This window comes from Trachinotus anak, unplaced genomic scaffold (genome assembly GCF_046630095.1).
Source record: "Trachinotus anak isolate AG129_WGS33_773 ecotype Australia unplaced genomic scaffold, CSIRO_AGI_Tana_v1 ptg000023l, whole genome shotgun sequence".
In the NCBI taxonomy this organism is placed as follows: Eukaryota; Metazoa; Chordata; class Actinopteri; order Carangiformes; family Carangidae; genus Trachinotus; species Trachinotus anak.
In genome coordinates this window covers 8,180,185-8,199,085 of record NW_027273874.1, presented here as the reverse complement: position 1 = coordinate 8,199,085, position 18,901 = coordinate 8,180,185, and the positions used below count along the sequence as shown (strand labels likewise).

The 18,901-nt window shown below is 42.3% G+C and overlaps 1 protein-coding gene across 2 annotated transcripts; it reads right to left on the bottom strand.

Moving 5' to 3' along the window:
* Window positions 1-3,109: 3,109 nt before the first annotated feature.
* LOC139607003 (zinc finger protein 827-like) lies at window positions 3,110-18,754 on the bottom strand. Of its 2 annotated transcripts, none has more exons than XR_011684756.1 (9): window positions 15,180-16,842; window positions 12,862-13,086; window positions 11,474-12,166; window positions 11,279-11,339; window positions 11,080-11,150; window positions 8,947-8,995; window positions 8,636-8,830; window positions 3,644-7,182; window positions 3,110-3,528 (listed from the first exon to the last, which is right to left on the bottom strand). XR_011684756.1 is itself a non-coding variant. In XM_071459535.1 (9 exons), the coding sequence occupies exons 2-9, from the start codon at window positions 15,400-15,402 to the stop codon at window positions 6,516-6,518; spliced, it is 2,184 nt and encodes a 727-aa protein (XP_071315636.1). In that variant the 5' UTR covers window positions 15,403-15,692; window positions 17,768-18,754; the 3' UTR covers window positions 3,110-6,515. The 2 variants fall into 2 exon arrangements, 1 of the variants encoding a protein (XP_071315636.1); XM_071459535.1 differs by adding an exon at window positions 17,768-18,754 and having other exon boundaries at window positions 3,110-7,182; window positions 15,180-15,692.
* Between the last annotated feature and the right edge of the window lie 147 nt (window positions 18,755-18,901).

The following is an 18,901-nucleotide window of genomic DNA, read 5'->3' as shown; positions in this document are numbered from 1 at the left end:
ACTAAATAATGAGACATGTTTTATTAAGTCGTGTCGAATCTTAAATGTACTTAGTTACTTTCCACCACTGATTTAGTTTCAGTGTTATTTTCATATCTTACATTTCATTCATAAATAGTTTGTTTGTTTCTCTCAGCAGTCACTGCTTCCTACAGTGGGACTGGCTCAGTTAATCTCTCCCTCCGCCTCTCTTCTTCCTCCCACCCTTCGTCTTGTTTTTCCGGTCTTGTGTGGTTCCTCCACCTCTTCCTGCCACAGTGAGCAGTATTGATTTTCAGCCCTGCAGAGTGCTAAGAAGCGGAGGGAGAGATTGGGTGTTGGCTGACGCTGCGAGTGTGTGTTTGTGTAATGTGGCCACTGATCTGGATTCAGCTCATCCTGTCATGTTTGGTCTTCTCTAATTCATCCATTTAAGTGTGTTATTAAGGATTAACATGCTGAATGACACTAACCGCCTGTCTGGCATCTCCAAGGACCGGCTGGAGGCATCAGGTCGTCATGAAACACCTGAACAACTGTGATCCCCAGAGGATGAGTCCCACTGACTCTGACGGTCCCTGACCTTTCCTCTTGCGGCACCACAAGCTTCACATTTGTTTTAAGTGAAATATTCAAACAAATATCAGATGAACCTTCTTGAAATTTGGTTCAGACGTTCATGTCCCGTCCAGGACGCAGTATATTAACTCAAAATGATTCCCTTTCCTTTTCCATCATATGATGAACATTAAAACATCAGCATGTTCACATTGTCACTGAGAGCATTTCTTTTTAGTTTCATTTTAGGTATTAATACCTGACTAAAAACAAATAGGAACAATCAGGTCGACAATTACCAAATTTATTCCAGCTGTATAAGACAATACTTCCTAGTAATGTAGTCAATCACCCCAATAAGTGGAAGGAAATACATAGATAGATTAACCAAGTAAACAATTATCATTTAATTAAAGTGTTTGCTAAATTAGACACTTAAAGTGTTGATGAGCTTCCCAACTAACAAAGGCACCGAACAGCCTCCTGCAGCAGAATCCACTGACAAAATACAAAGTGAATGAAATTTAACACTTAAATATAATTCATGATATTTTTAAGGGTTTTTTAAAGACCTGCAGATATCCTGTTTGAGTGAGCTTCAGGGAAAGTCAATCATCAATTCTGGTTTCTTTACATCAATCGTATTAATTACTATAAATATTAACTACATAAACCAACACTGTCATCTTTGAAAGTATACAAGTGATGTACGGAGCACAGGAAGGAAGACGCAAACGCAGACACAGCAGGGCCGAACAAAACACCAGGTCAAAGTCAAAGAAACAGGCAGGAGTGAAGGCTGGAACCAGGTAATGCAGCAACAGGTAAGTGGAAATGTGCCAGTTTATATTCAGCGGAGGTGATGAGGGAAACGGGAACAGGTGTGTAAGTGGGCGGGAAATGTCTGGATGGGAGACAGGTGACTGAAGGTGACAGAGGGGTAAAATGAGAGGGGAAGACTGATACCACTCTCATGTCTGTCCTTTAATATGAAGCTGGAACCATCCTGGGAAAATTAGTTTAGCTTAGCATGAAGACTGAAAACAGGGGGAAACAGCTAGCCTAGCTTGGCTCTGTCCAATAAAAAGTAACAAAACCTGCCACACTAGCTGTCTCCCTGTTTCCAGTCTTTATGCTAAGCTAAGCTAACAGACTGCTGACTGCAGCTTCATATTTTCTGCACAGACACGAAAGAGGCATCAATCTTCTCATCTGTCGACCAGAGAGCGAATCAGCTGATTCCCCAAAGCTACTCCTTTGTTAGCGTTATTAGATTTATTACTAATACTTCCTGTTTGAAAATGTCTGTGCAGAGCCAACAACCTGTGTCCCGCTCAGGCCTTGACCTTCGACCTTTTGTCCATGAGAGGAAAGAGAGTGATGTCCTCCTCCTCCTCCTCACCTCCTCTCTTCCTCCTTGTTTTATCCCTTTGACCTCTTCTTCACCTGTTCTTTCTGCCTCTCTCTCACCTCTCTCTAACACTCCTCCTCGCCCTCATTTTTTGTCTCCTCCTCTTTCACATCTTATCTTCCTCCTCCTCCACATACCAGCTCTCCTTCCTCCCTCGCCCCCCCCCCCCTTCCTGTCCTCTAATAACATTTGCTGAAATCTAATAATGACCTTTGTGTGCATGTGAGGGAGTGTTTTTTTCGCCCTCCCCCCGGCCTCTGTGCTGCTCGATGATTCGCTGAGCCTGCAGCTGCTCCCAACCAATCGACGGACTTCCTGCTTGCCGCCATGGAGACCTACAACATGCCAGGTAACCGTGGCAACCGGCGAGGAGGGGACAGGACCCATGGCGATTGACACTTACCTCCCACTCGTTTGGTGAGTGTGGTGTGTGACCTTCATCCCTGGTTTCTCTCCACAATGAATCTTTTTTTCTCGCTTCTTAACCAAAGTGTGAGCGATGTTGTGTTTGTGCTGTGTTTAGATCCCTTCAGCTGCTCGGTGGTCAAACAGCAGCAGTGTTATTAAAGGCAGGGCCTGAAGGTGGGGGGGGGCAGTGGTGTCACATCCCAACAACCCACTCCCCCCACCCGAAGGGATGCAAAATGACCACAATGGGATGTGACAAAAATTCATGCAAAAGACTAAAAAGTGACACAAAGCAACAACAAAGAGACACAAAATAGGGTCTGGTGATGGTGTTAAGGAATGGTGGGGGTGGGGGGGCTGCATCACTTGTGTCAAGTGCATCACTAGTGCACAACTACAAAGTCATGCAAAACTACTGCAAAGACGTGCTAAATGACAACAGACACAAAATGACCACAGAGATACAAAATGACTATGAAGAGACACAAAACGACAACAAAGAGACATAAAATGGTCACAAAGAGACACAAAATGACTAAAAACAGACACAAAATGATCACAAAGAGGCATAAAATGACAACAGAGACATATAATGACTAAAAAGAGACAAAATGACCACAGAGACACAAAATGACCACAAAGAGACACAAAATGACCACAGAGACGTAAAATGATCACAAAGAGACAAAATGACTGCAGAGAGACACAGTTTCACCACCCCCCCCAAAAAAAAGAAAACATCAGAGGTGAATCAGATGAAATTAAACTTTATTAATCATTGCAGCAGCGAACAGTAACAGGATACAGCAGATAGAAACAGAAAATAACAGATTTGAACTAAATAATCTGAGATGAACATGAGTCTCTGGAGGTGGGCAGGTGTTTATTCCATGCTCGTCTGTTTGGAGGTAAACTGGTAAAACGAAACGTGCAGGCAGAAATCAGCTGTCAGGCTCTGCAGAGCCGAGCACCATTGACTGTAGATACATTTCATATTAAAACGACACGTGTGCAGGTTTCTCTTTAGCTGCTCTGAGGTTTGTGGGAGTGTTCAGGTTCGGGTCTGGACGGCGGCGACTCTCTGTCCTGTCACTGATCACAGTTAATGACACATTGCCTCTGCCGCACATGCTCAGATAGGACACTAAAGAATAATAAAGTTAGATTAGAATCTAAATAAAGATTTTATCAAACCTTTATTTGTTTCAATGTGCAAATTAGTTTTTGGGTTTAAAAAGTTTAATTTCTTTTAATCATTTCTTTATGTCTTTAACCCGATGATCAGACTAAATCTGCACTTCATTAAACACGTCGACATCAAGTTCATGTTTCCTGTTTACGAGTGACGGAGTCGTCTCATTAACGTTTTTAAAGATGGAGGAAATATGTCAGAGTTGTTATTCCTGTAAGTCAACTCAGCTGCATGATGTCCGTCACACTTGTCGTCACTTTTACTCATTTTTTTTAGTTGTGCGTCAGATTCAGGGTCTGGAACCAGACAATTAAAAATCAAGCAATAAATAAAAGTAATTAAAAATCTCTGATGATTGACTGAGCAAATGTTACCTTTATTTATCCCTGTTTTACTTCAGCTGGCCGTCTTCTTGATGATCTGCAGCTTCAGATTAGTTTATATATGTGACATATGAGCGTGTGCAGGAGAGGAAATGCAGCATGACCTGCAACAAAAGGTCCAAACTGACTTTGATGGGCTGAACGCTGTGTTTGTGTCACAGCAGAGTTGTCGTAATTAGCAGTTTCTGACTTGTAAATAGATTTTACGTCAGTGTCAAAGTCATAATTTGCTCTAATAAATCTGATTTATGAACAGAGACATGTCTGAAAACCAAACAAACATAGACGCTCAGTGTTAATCAGTTAAATCCACCTCTGAGACATAAACGCAGCATGACCCTGCAAAAGAGACTCTGTGTTAAACTTCTACTTCACTGTCTCCGTGTAATGAACATTACTGATGTTTAAACTATATATCTTAGGTAGAAGAGAACAGGCTGTGTCGTCTGTCGGGAGTTTTTTCCTTCAACACGTTTAAAAACAAATGGTCCACATTTCACTGGACGTTCTGGTTTTATGAAGACTTAAAAAAAAAAGAAAAAAAAAAGTTTTTTTTGTCTCAGCAAAACTACATATAGTGCAACTTTAAATTAAGACATTTTAGACTCTTAGGAGCCTCATGTAGTTATGTAAACACAAATACATTATCAATATACAACACAAATATTAGAAATATCATCGCTGTCCACCAGAAACCTTGTATCCTTAAAAATCCCCAAAGAATAAAGAGACAGTGGTGAAGTGACTGAACCTTTCCGACATTGATTCAAAATAATTATACTAAATTATGTTATTAAACTAATATTCACTTTAAAATGTGAATATGTTCTGGTTTGCTGAGTCTTCTGTGATAATAAACTGAATATTTTGAGGGTTTGTTCAGACAAAACAAACAATTTGAAGACACGTCCTTGGGCTCGAGGACATTGTCTTTTTATAAACAGACAATGAGATTAATTATGAGAATATTCGGTGGATGTATCGACAGTGGAAATAAATGTCCCTAAAACGGATTTATCGTGACGTTGAAAATGAGCTCAGCTGAGAGCCGAACCTGGCACATTCGGCTCTTTAACCACATGAAACAGGAAGTGATGTGCACTGATTGATCACTGCCAAAAACATCTATTAGAACAATCATCAGTGGGAGAACATAAGAGCTGACGTCCACACCGAAATATCACAACAATCGTGTGGGTGTCATAAAACTTGCTACAAACATTCATGGTCCCCAGAGGATGAACCCATCTGAGTTTGTCAATCCTCTGACTTTTCCTCTTGCGCCACCATGAGGTTGATTTCTGTGAGTTAAATGTCTCAAACGCCATTGGCTGTGTTGCCTTGAAATTTGGCACAAACATTCACGATCCCCTCAGGATGAACCGTGACCTGAAAACGTCACGTGACCCTGAAGGTTTCTCGAAAAACATGACGTCATTTGGAAACAGGTGAATTTTTCTCACATCTTCAAAGAAAACTTTAAACGACTTGTCCAGTAAATTTCTCTCTTCAACAAAACAACAGAAAAAATAAATGATATTTACATTAAAGCGTCTCATGTTCTTTGTGCAAAACGAGTGAGAGGAGAGGATTTTTAAGTGCCGGGTTTCTGGGGGACAAGAGAGACAGGCAATAAATATGTCACAGGATTAAATAGCTAAGAGTTCAGTGGTTATATGACGGGCTAAAGCAGGCAGGAATGCAGCAAAAATCACGAGCATGATGCAAAAGTTCAATAAATTCAAAACGTTCCTTATCTGTGTGTTTTCAGTGCATTGAGCATAACAGTAGCTGTTTGACATTCTCATACATAGTGTTGAGTGACAGTACCTTGGATACATTACAGAGATTTACATCCATCACTTTAACAGTCCGGAGGATGGATGGAGGAGGAGGAGAGGAGAGGAGGAAACAAGGAGAGGAGAGAGGAGGAAATGAGAGAGGAAGCAAGGAGGGGAGAAAGAGAGGAGATTAAATAACAAGGGTGGGAAGGAGAGGAAACAAGAAAAGAAGAGGGGAGGATACAAGGAGAGGAGAGAGGAGAGAGGGGGAGAAGAGATGAGAGAAGAGAAGAAAGAGAGGACAGGAAAGGAAATGAGGATGGAAAAGGAGGAGAGGAAACAAGGAGAGGAGAGGAGAGAAAACAGAAAGAAGGGGAGAGGAGGAAAAAAAGAGAAATGAGGAAAGGAGAATAGGAGAGGAGTGGAGGTGAGCAGACAATGGATGGAGAGTAGAGGAAGAGAGAAGAAGAGAGGAAACAAGGAGGGAAGATCAGGACAGGAAAGGATACAAGGAAAGGAGGAGAAGAGAAAAGGATAAGATAGGAAAAAAGGAAAGGAGGAGAGGAGATAAGATGACAGGACACAAAGGCAGGAAAAGAGAAAACAAGTAGAGGAGAGGAGGAAAGGAGAGAAGGAAAGGGGAGAGGACAAGAGGAAACAAGGAGAGGAGGAGAGGAGTACAGATGAGGAGACAAGGAAAGGAAAAGAGGAGAGATGAACAGAGGGAAGATGGAGAAGAGAAAACAAGAAAATAAAAAAAACATTTAGGAAAGGAAAGAAGGAGAGGAAAAGAAAAAAAGCTTTTATAAAGAAGTTGTGAGACCAAGGTAACCGAGAAAGGAGTGTTTGGAGGAGGAGGAGGAGGAAGAGGAGGAGGAGGCTGAAGGAGAGCGTGGCTTCAGAGAGATGAGCGTTGTGATGGGGAGGAGAGGAGACAAATCCCTCCATCCCGCCCGGTCAGAGAGCGAGGGATGAAGAGGAGGAAGGGAGGAGGAGGGTGCAGCAGTGTGTGTGTAGGGCGGTGTGTGCAGCCGCTGAACGTGTTTGTTTGAACGCTGATTGTCTCCGTGCACGTACGACCGGTGTGTGTGCACGTCGCCGGGCGCGTCTGCCGCGTTCCCGTTGACGTGCGCGGCGTGTTTGACCTTGCAGTGCAGACGCAGACTGTCCCGCCGCTTGGCGCTGTAGGGGCAGAGGTCGCAGGTGAACGGCCGCTCCCCCGTGTGCACGCGGACGTGCTCCACCAGCTTGTTGGCTGTCCGCGTCAGGTGGCCGCACCGGTCGCACCGGTACTGGTTGCCTTGGCGATGACCCTGGAAGTGAACCAGCAGCTCCTGTTGCCCTGGAAACGACCTCTGGCAGATGCGGCAGCGATGCTCAGAGGTGCTCTTCTCCGGCTGGGTTGCCATGGCAACTGCCGGAGTGCTGCTGGAGGCGGTGGCGGCGGCAGCAGGAGGGGTGACAGGGCATCTGGGAGTCAGGAGGGGAGGGAGGGGTTAACCACACACACACACACACACACACACACACACACACGACCAAAAATATGAAACACACACAGGAAAGTGACGTGAAAAATGGATGTAGAGAAAATCCAAAGACACAAAAGAAGAGAAATTCAGAAGCAAACACACACACACACACACACACACACACACACACACACACACAGACACACACACACTATTCAGAGCCCTGCACACTTCACTACACCTGCCCACGGCCACATCACTGTCCAACCTGCAGACTTCATCCTGCCAAGACTCAACATTTTCTACTGAGGATGATGATGATGATCAGAGAGGAAGCTGAACTTCACTGGAGCACGTGACCAGAGCAGAACCATAAGAATTAAATACAATTAAAAAACAATGGTTCTGTTTGTTTTCTCATTGTTATGTCTCCAAAATGGCGGAGCGACTGACGTCTGCTGACACACGATGTGTCTCATTTCCTGTTTGTACAAAATGACAGTTTGTTGTGTTCGAAATGCCAAAAACATGAATATGAAGATTAACACATGTGTGAGTGTGTTTTATGAGTCACAGCTGCCATCAAGGTTTTGGAGGCAGCCTGGATTATTAGAGACAGATTAGAGACAGGCAGTGTGCTGGCTACCTGGATGCAGTACAAACAGGTCAAGTGCAGTGGTGAATTACTCTATATCTGAGTCTTTATTCATGTATTCATATTTATTTGAAGCTCAACCTGCAAGGCTGATAAATCATAGGAGGCCCATATATTAGCAGTACATAAATAAAACCAAAGAGCAAGATTATTTTTCACATGCGGAATTGAGAAGGAGTTTGTTAGTTAAAATTTAAAAAAAAAGAGAGATTACAAAAAAAACCAAAAACGGAGAAGTAAAAGAAAGAGACAAAAAGGGAAAAAAGTCATAATATTTTAAGAATAAATGTGTAATATTTCAAGAATTAAGACCCAAAAAAATGTAATGTTTAGAGAAAAAAAAATTATTTTGAGAAAAATTCATTATAAATTGAGAAAATGTTGTAATATTTTAAAAAATTAAGTTGTGTTTTGAGTCAAATCAGAAGAAAAAAAAAAAATTTTAAGAGAAGAACTGGAATAAGTCATAATGTCATGAGTATTAGGTACAGTATAAACCATTACTTAAAGGTCTTATATTGTGTGTAAGTGAGATGTCCATGTGTTTGTGATTATAAAGCAGGTCTAGGTTCTATATTAATACTGTGAAAGTATCAAAGCCTCAGTCCACAGAGAAATGCACACAGCCTGTATTCAGACACTGAGCCTTAAAACCAGCCGTCAGGACGTGTGGAACTTTGTGATGTCACAACGAAGCACGTACAGGGCTCCTACTAAACCTCTCAAATATCAAAACCTGTATGAGTCACGCTCTCACACACATACACGCTTCAAATTCAAATAAAGATGAACCCACCTCATGTCTCCGCTGACCCCCGTGTTGCCTTGTATGTGCGTGCCAACATGAGCCCTCATCTCTGCCTCCTGATTGGTCGAGTGGTCGCACACGCAGCAGTGCAGCGAGAAGGAGCCGTGCTCCCATTGGCGGTGTTCTGTCATGTGACTCTGGAAAAGGGCCCAGCCCTCGGTCTCAAACCCGCACACGTGACACCTGGAGGTGGGCGGGATGTGATTTTGTGATTTGATTTTTCTAAACATTTCTTTCCATGTACAAATGAAACCCATTGAAGGTCCCCACAAGTATAGTAGCACAAACATGTGTGTTACCTGTAGAAGTAAGTGCAACCTGTGGTTTGATCTCTGTTGATGCTGGTTTCTGAGAAAAAACAAAACAAAACAGAGCTGTTATTATTCTGCTGAGTGATTCATGAAATAAATCTTCTGCTGCTGTATTTTTTATTTTTTTATGTGCACTCCAAAATCTACTAATGATGAGTCCCATTGGAGGCTATTATTGGTCGACTCCTCTGTGACTGTAGACTGTGAGCGTCTGACTTCAGTATCAACTTTATTATAAACCCAAAGGGCGATCTGATGGCAGCATAAATCCATATCACACACAAAGACAATCATTAAAAAGTAATAATGATAACAATAAGGCAGCATTAAGAACACTGCAGGCAAACTAAATGCACAAATTCTCCACAGAGTTTATTTAACAGTGTGAGTGCAGTCGGGATACATGAAAACTAATCTGAAGTCTGCAGCAGCTCAGATTAACACAGAGGGTAATAATAATCATTTCAAAATAATGTCATGAACTCAGACAAACTTCTCTGTCTGAAGAGGTGGTCACTCTACACTCACTTTATCTACACGCTGAAGGTGGGAAAATATCTGTTAAATTTTTTGTCTCTGTGTTGTGTGTTGACGCGTTGAGGAGTTTATGTTGAATAAAATTATAAAATAAAATGACAAAATGAATAAACTGGAACAGATTTTAAACATGATGCTACAACCAGACTGTTCTTTTACGAACATTTTAGCCTGTTAGCTTTTAGCCATCTGCGTATAAGCTTTAATCACAGTGGGAAGCTCACATTAACTGTGTATCACTGCTAATTACTAAGTAATTGTGAAAAATGTCCATCACAGTTCATTTAAGTTCAAAGTCATATTTAAAGAAGCTGTAGTCAGGCAGTGTTTGGCATGTTTGCTTGGAAACGATTATCAAAATATGTTTCTGTTGTATGAGGAACTGATAAAAAGCCTGATTTCAGTTCTAAATGTTACATTTTCTTTGTGTTTTCGTGTCACTTTGCCTTTATGGACACACATTTTACACAATTTCTTTTGATGTAACCTTGATTAATCCTATTTGAAATAAACAAATAATTGAATAAGGTCATTAAACATCATAAATAAAAAATACAAATAAATATCTACAGCTAATTATCTACAGCTAAGAAAAACTCTTGGTCAAAATAGTCACAAAAACTCAATAATGAATAATCGACCATCGGTTAATTGTATAAATCACATATGAAATATATCTTAAAGTCTAAGTCTGGCTTCATTTGGTTTTTCTTCTTATCAAATCTATAAGAGACCAAAACCAACACTGAATATTAACTACTACTATTAACTACTATTAACAAACACTGTGTATGTATCCAAAGGCTGATATATCTTGTTCCTCTGAGCCATGGCGCTCCATTGTTGTCCATAAACTAATAAAAACACTAAAATGAGCCAAACTGTTGCTCTGGGTGACATGTTCCTTCATTATTATTATTATTACTATTTATTTTGACTCAATCCACTGTCCTGCTGCCACAAATACTCACTATAGCACCAAATGTGGATTAATCCGCCACTGAAAATAGTCCCCAACAGAAGCAATGATTCTGCCTGTTTGAGTAACGTGTGATAAAAACAGTTGTGTCCAGCTGTTTTAGGAAACTACTTTTTAATTTTCATCTTCATTTGGAACCAAAGAGCTTGGAGCTGAGTGCCACAGACAGGGTTGGGATGTCAGAAAGAATTGAAAGATGGACTAACACATTATTGATTTCAGTCTTTTCATGGGATTTAATGATAACAGGAAGTCAGAACATCACCAGCCCTGCCCTTCAGTGCTGAAGCATACTGCGTTGGATCAGTGGTAATGTTGAGCCTGTTAGCTCCTTTAATCCTTCCACCCTGACTGACAGTGTCATTTTTCATTATTGCATATTACACTGGGATTGGCAAGGCAGCAAATCAGTGATAAGCATAACAGTGACTCAGTATATGAATAAAAAAACACTCCCAGGAGACAGTTGTCAACATTCAAAGATCTACGCCTCCTCAAGCAAACAGCAGCTGCCGGGTCTCACACAGTGTCTCCGTGTTTTTATCTAGTGGTGGCGATGGTGAACGACCTGTTGTGTTTGTGTGTGTGTGTGGACAGTAAATTACCCCGTGGAGGTTGCTGGGAGCTCGAAAGGGGTGAAGAACGGAGCGGGTCCACATTTACCTTCAAAACAGGACTACAGAAACACACACACACACACACACACACACACACACACACATATATTGTCAAAACATATGCAGAGGTCAGAGGTCAAAGTGTCCAAGTGAGATTAGTGATGGATGACAGGGAGTGGGACGTTACCTGCTTCTGATGGGAGGAGTCGACCTCTCCACCAGCTGACTGTTGGATTTACTGACCCTCTCTGCAGAGACACACAGAAAATGAATCTGTTGTCACAACAGCATCAAAACAAACAACTAAAAAAATAAAAACTTGTGTTATTAAAAACACTAATGGATGTATCAACCTTATGTGATCGGTGTTTGTGTGCGTTACCTGAGAGCTGGTGCAGCAGCGTGGACGCCAGGTTCACTGACATGTCCTGCCACAGCACGGCTCTGAGGCACTGGTCCTCCATCTTGGCTCCAAAGACAAGTGGCTCCTCTGTCTTCGCCCTGGAGAAGACCTGATCCGCCATCCTGGCTTCAGAGATGAGCTGGTTCTCCATTTTGACCCCTGTAGGAAACTGGTCCTCCATCTTGACTCCAGAGAGAAACTTGTTGCTCATCTTTGGTCCGGAGAAAGGCCGCTCCGCAATTTTAGCTTTAAAGAGAAACTGGTCCTCCGTCTTGGCTCCAGAGAGAAGCTGGTCAGCCATCTTGGTCCCATTATCCTCCATTTTTAATCTGAACTGAAACTTGCTGGCTCCAGAGACGACACCATCGCCTGTCTTGGAGCCGGACTGGCAGCCTCCAGTAAAAAATGTGTCTTCTATCTTAAGGCCAAGGAGACGCTGCTCCGCCATTTTGGCTCCAGGGTGCAACTGCTCCGTCATCTGGTCGCCACTGAAACCCCGGTCTTCTGTTTTAATGGTGAAGAGAGGGTGGCTCGCCATCTTCGGAGAAGATGTGGTCAGCTCTTTTGTGATTGGTCGATCGTGGATGAGGTCAGAGGCCACCATTGTGTCAATGTCCATCGGCTCTTCTTCTTCTTTGACCCTGACGCTGTGGCAGCTCACATCCTGGCGCTCTGTGATTGGTGGGAAATCTGTCAGTTTGTGTCTTAACCTCTATCAGACATGTTAAATGATCAATAATCTTTATTATCCAAAACAATACTGATAATTGTATATCAATGACACTGTTTATTAAGCATAAACAAATCTCTGAGTCTGGCTTCTCAAACATGAGGATTTGCTGCTTTATATCACTGTGAATTCCCAGAGACCTCTGGGAAGTAGTGATTGGTATTTTCTACTATTTTGGACACTTTAAGAACTAAACCAGAGATTTTACCTTTGATATGCGATTAGTTTTCTGATAAAGAGATTAGTAATTTGTTCTTTAAAACATCGAAATAGTGAAAAATGAACCTGATCAAGCAGATGTTTTCAAATATCTTTTTGTGATGAAAAAAACACAAAGATATTCAGTTTGTTACAATGTGAAACTGAAGAAAGTTCCATCAAATCTTTGACATTTTTGCTAAAAAAAATGGACATAAACAATCATTGATTATCAAAATAGTTGACCATTATTTTCTCCTGTTATTGATTAATCAACTAATCGTTGTAACTCCACACGTCACCCACGCCTTGGTGTGTGGTGTGTACATCACTTATATATTTAAACAAAATTTGATAACTCTCAATTTTCTTTAAATGTTTTTAGAGTGTGGCCACAAATAGCTGCAAACACACACACACACACACACACACACTGTACCTGCCAGTTTCCTCAGCAGGTCTGACGCCAGTGTGTCCGTGGTGGCGTTGCCATCAGGTGTGTGCGTGAGGGACGGCGGCTCAGGACTCGCCCCGGGGCCATCCGGCGAGAGAGCGAGGCCGGGCTCGTCCTGCTGCCCGCCGCGCACCTCCAGCAGGGCCTCGTGTCGCTGAGGCTCCGGCTCCACTCGGCTCCCAGGATGCACCTGGGTCTTCTGGGTTGCTTCTGAAGAGAGAGAGAAACAGGTCGAGGTGAGTGTGATTTGATTTAAGTGTAAACACATTACAGCCCGATAACTGCACTCAACTCGCCCTGGGAGGATAGGTTTGTATGTTACATGGCCAAAAGTATGTGGACACACAACCATTACACCCTGCTGAACGTGCCATCCCTAAACCGTGTGCAGTGAGGCCAGTTCATGCATCATCCAATGGATTTATAAGAATGGGACCAAGGATGGGGACTCAAACTTTAGGCTGCAGGCAGCGATGGAAATTTACTTCACGTGGACCCGTGCAGACATGCGGACGAGGAACTCATGAACTGGCCTCTCGACTGCTGCTGTAACTCCACTCCACTCTTCTGGTTTCACTCTTCCACCAGATGTTGAAGCTGGCTGCAGGGACCTACTGAGTAATGAATCCACACGCTCAAACCTTATTTGTATGGATGGGTGCTGGATCCTCGGAGGCAACCATCAAAAATCAGACGTAGTGCAGCACTCCACTTTAACTGTTTATTCTCTCGTTGCATGGATGTTTCTGGCAGCCACACCTGTTGCCAGTTTGCACGCAGAGGAAGGGCGGCTGCCCGAAACAATGTGATGCATGAATAAACAATTTAACTGCAGCGCTGCCCTACATCATGATGGCAGACACAAGAGCATTCGTGAGCTCCAACACTTTTCTGAAAGCTGTGATATATGAAAACCAAACTAACGTGACATAACATGTCAGACAAGATAATTAAATCCTGCTTTAATTAACATGGCGCTTTATTGTCAGAGCTCAGTATTTTTAACCCTCTCACAGCCAACTCTGCAACAGCACGACTGTCTTGAGTTGGTTGATAATGTAAACACTTGCAAGGTGTAAACACAGGAATCTTTCCATCTCTACGATGACATGAAGGTCATAAGGTCTGGCTCGTGATTGGTGCTCCAGTTCATGCCAAAGGTGTTGGCTGGGGTGGAGGTCAGTCCAGTTCCTCCACACCAAACTGGGAAATCATTTCTTTATGGCCAGTCTTCCCCAAACTGTTAACACTGGTTTCCTTTAAACCATGAACAGACACAGGTGTCCACTTACTTTTGGCCATACAGTGTATCTGGGAGAATTTGTGTCCTTTGTAATTACGATAACAAATGTTAATCGGGACGTTAGTGCTGCAACTAAGAATTATTTTCATCATCAATTAATATTTTAATTGTTTGATTGATCCATTAAATATTTTGTCTTCAGATAGTAAGACAAAGTAAAAACTGACCTGTCGTATTCAGCCAACAGTCCAAAACACAACGATGTTCAATTTACAATAATATTACAGCAGCAACTAACAATCATTTTCATAATCAGTTGATCTCCTGATCATTTTCACGATTAATCGATTAATTGTTTGATCTATAAAACGATGAAAAACTCCCACGTAAGCACAAGATGACATCATCAAATGTCTTATTTTGTTCAACCAGAAACACAAAACCCAAAACTATTCAACTGACAATAACGTAAGACAAAGAGAAGCAGCAGATTCTCACTTTTAACAACGTAGAACCATCAGACTGAAAAACGACCGATTAATCGATTAATCAACTATAGAAAGAGTTGGTGATTAATTATCTTTTGATCAACTTATTAATTTACTAATCGCTGCGGCTCCAGAGAATGTTTGACATCTTTGCTTGTTGAATCTTGAATTATTAATCAGATATTAAAATTGTTATTCATTCATTTTCTCTTGATTAACTCATCAATTCATCGATTAATCAATTCAGCACGAATGTCAATAGTTCTATACACCATGTGTATGTTTGTGTCCATTCAGTGAACACTTTGGAATTATCTTCATCTAAGTCCCAATAACGAACAAACACAATTAATTTGAACTAATAACACACTAATCAGAGTATTGATCTTGTTGGAGAAAGTATGTGAACTTCATCAAGGTGTGTGACGGGATGACGTCAGGGCGGCTCCACCTGCTGAAGCTGGTGATGCAGCCGGACAATGACCCTAAACATCAAAGTCAATCTACTACAGAACATCTACATTGTCTGTGTGTCTATGTGTGTGTGTGTGTGTGTGTGTGTGTGTGTGTACCTGACAGTCTGATGAGGAGGTCGGACGCCATCTTCGTGCTGACATCGGGGCTGAACAGAGAGGTGGCTGCTGGGAAGGGACTTGAACCTGCGGCGTGTGTGCCAGACACACTCAGCGACCGAGCATCACTGCCGGTGTGTGTCTTCGTGTGTGTGTTTGCAGGGTGTGTGTGTCGTTTGGCTGCATCAGAGGGAGGCTGCAACACACTCGACCCACGCTTCATTTTCCGGTGTGTGTGTGTGTTTATGAAAAGAGAGGGAGTCAAAACTCAGAAGAGAGGAGGGCAAGAGAGAAGGAAGAGGAGGAAGACGAGGAGGAGGAGGAGGAGGAGGAGGAGGAGGACGAGGAGGAGGAAGGCAGTGTTGCTAAAATAAGATGACTGTGTTTTTTATCATATGGTAGTGAGGAGAGCATGATAGAGAAAAAAAGGGAGATGGAGGTAAAGAAACCGGAGAGAGAGAAAACGAGGGAGGATCTGCTCTTCAGGCTGAGCTGTTGCTGGCTCTCATTGACCTGAAAGAGAGGGAGAGAGAGATGGGTGGAGGGGAGGGAGATGAAAGCGGGGAGAGGGAGGAGAGAAGATGGATTGAGAGAGAGGGAGAGAGAGAAAACGAGGAACAGAAAGAGTGAGGACGAAGGGCAAGAGAGGACAGAAGAGAATGGAGACAGAACGAGAGAGAGGGAGGGAGAGAGGGATGGAGGGATAGATAAAGGGAGGAGGGGATGGAGAGGAGAAGAGGAAGAAAAAGGAACATGAACAAAGTGAATCTGTGAATGAATAAATTATTGAATGGAAAAAGCCCAATAATAAGGGGATAAATCATCCCAGTTATCGCCATGGTAACGGACCCTGCTGTGTTGTCTCCTGCCCTGACCTTCCCGCCAACAAAACAATCATCAATTATGATCAATAATCACCAATAATCACTTCCCCCTGCCACCAGCTGTATTCCTGATCACTTCTTGCCCTGGCATTGAAAAGAATATGATAATTAACACATCAGCCCGTCTTCGTGTCCCAAAAAGTGTAGAATAATTTAAATGTAAAAAAAAATGTAAAAATAAAAGTTTTTAAAAAATTATATTAAAAAAAAGCGAACAAATAAAATTATTATTAAAAAAAGAAAAGAATTAGCATGTGTCTACATAATACAATAAAAAATTCTCCACTCAAAATTTTATTTGAAATATTTTAACAGGTAGAATTTATTGAATATACGATTAAAATTTAATTTAATTTTTTTTTTTACCCTGGTATTGTTACATTAGGTTAATAAAATGATTCAATTCAAAGACATGAACATTAGAGCTGCAATGATTTAATCAATCTGTTAAATTAAGATAAGACAACTGACTTCATGTACATATAAACGCTGTTTGTGGCGTCTCAAATGTCAGGATTTGCTGCTTTTCTTTGTCATACATGATGTAAAGTGAATATCTTTGAACTGTGGACTGCTGGTCAGACAAAACAAGACATCTGAAGACGTCACAGACACGTCTATGGGAAATTATAACCAGCATTTTCACTATTTTATGGCATTTTATAGACCAAATGATTAACTGAGAAAATAATCAGCAAATTAATTGATAATGAAAATAATTCCATCCCTAATGAATATAACAAATGAAAATAGAAAAAATAAATAAAAATAAAACAATAATATATAAGGCTGTAAAATAAACAAAAAAAATTCTGTAATTTAAAAAAAAAGTGAAGTTGAAACTTATATTTTTTTATTTATTAAAATATTTTTAAAAAATAAAAATAAAAAAATAGCTGAAATGAAACTGTAAAATAAAGTAAAATAAAAAAATAAAAATAAATAAAAATTAAAATTAAAAATAGCTGAAATGAAACTGTAAAATAAAATAAATAAAAATAAATAAAAATAAAAAAATAAAAATAGCTGAAATGAAACTGTAAAATAAAATAAATAAAAATAAATAAAAATAAAAAAATAAAAATAGCTGAAATGAAACTGTAAAATAAAATAAATAAAATAAAATAAAATAAATAAATAAAATAAATAAACCGCCTGCTCATGGCCTCGGCTCACTCACTACCCCCGCCGACCCCGTCTCCTCCAGCCTCCTGCCTCCGTCTCCAGGCGACACAGTGCGGGCTTCTGCCGCCGCATCCGACCGGGGAGCGAAAACGACCGGGCACCGGTGTCCCCCCCCCCGCCTCCCCTCCTCCCTCCCCTCGGTGTCGGCCGGTCGGTGTCAAACCCCCCCTGAGCCCCGCCGTTAGCTGGTTACCCCCCCCCCCCCGCAACATGGCTGACCGGCGCTCTCACTCCCCGCCGCGCCGAGTCAGGAAGTCCTTTCCCCGGTGCGGGATCACGGGTCAACCGCCGATTCAGACATTTTTAACGGATTTTCTTTCTCCGGGTACCGGGAACGGGGGCAGGTGTCAGGAGCCCAGCCGTCGCCCCCTCCCCCCCCTGCAACATGGCTGAACGGTAACCCGACCTCTCAGGACCTCCGGTCCTTTTCACGGGTCAGTGAGCGTCGATACCCGGAGCCTGCGGGCTCTAACCCGGACAGGCGACCCTCTCCCGGCTCCTCTTCCCTCCGTGACTTACCGGTACCGGGGGGGGCAGGTGGCGGCGGCCGCGGTGGTGCAGTCCGGGGCAGAGCCTATATATAGACTACAGATTTCTGCCCTGTTCGGTCCCTCTTTGTTTCCCGACATCGTCCCCGCGGGGTCTCCTCATTCACGGTGTGAAAGTAAAAGAAAAACGGAAACGGGATCCGTTTCCTCCCCGAGCCCGAGGATGACGGGTCGGTCACCGAGCAGGGCAGATGGAGGTTTCCGCCTCCTCTCTCTCTCTCTCTCTCTCCCTGTGTGTGTGTGTGTGAGAGAGAGATGCAGTGTGTCCCTTCACAAGGGCAGCACACGGGTGAACCCGGGTACAGGCACCTGCGCCGGCTCCATCAGTGTCAGTCACCACCAGTAGAAACCAGTGGACCCCAGCAGAAAAAAATAAATCATACAGTTCATATAAAATAAAAGGGACTCATGCTTTAACTACAGCAGCAGGGCCGGATCGAGCTTCTCGGGGGCTCCGGGGGCAGGAATACGCTGTTGGGCCCCTGGAGCACCACGAGGGGAGCAGGGCTTCAGCGTTCAGGTGTAAGAGTGGGAAGACGCAGTGAACATCCAGAGCTGTGCGCTGTGTGGTGTTCCTCACCTCTAACAGGTTCAATCAGGATAATTCACTCGTTCAAACTTTTTTTTAAATGTTTCACCACTTCATTGCTTTTGAAAGACCAACATATGAAACAATAGTTTTACATAACATTGAGACATAACATTTGAATGTTGATATAAACATGCAGGCGGTGGTGAGATGAACCGTTTTCACGTTATATGTTGATTACACTCATTAAGGCGAGCAGAAGAAGTTTCATACTGAAAAAATACTTTTCCCTAGATCTTCAAACTTTAAGACCCGGAACATAACAGGAGGGTTAAATAAAGACAGTAGCGAACACCATTTCCCATAAGCCCTAGAAATTAGTGGGTTAAACATCATTGTCGTCCGTGACAAAGGCTAATTCACGAGGTTTCCTGCAGTGAGTACTGAACCTTCCACCAATGATTGATTTATATAGTTTAGTACTGTGTACCAACAGAAACCAGTAGATCACAAGTACACCTACACTAATGTAGTATCAGTAGTGAGTATCAGTAATAAAAGTAGTGCTACTTACTA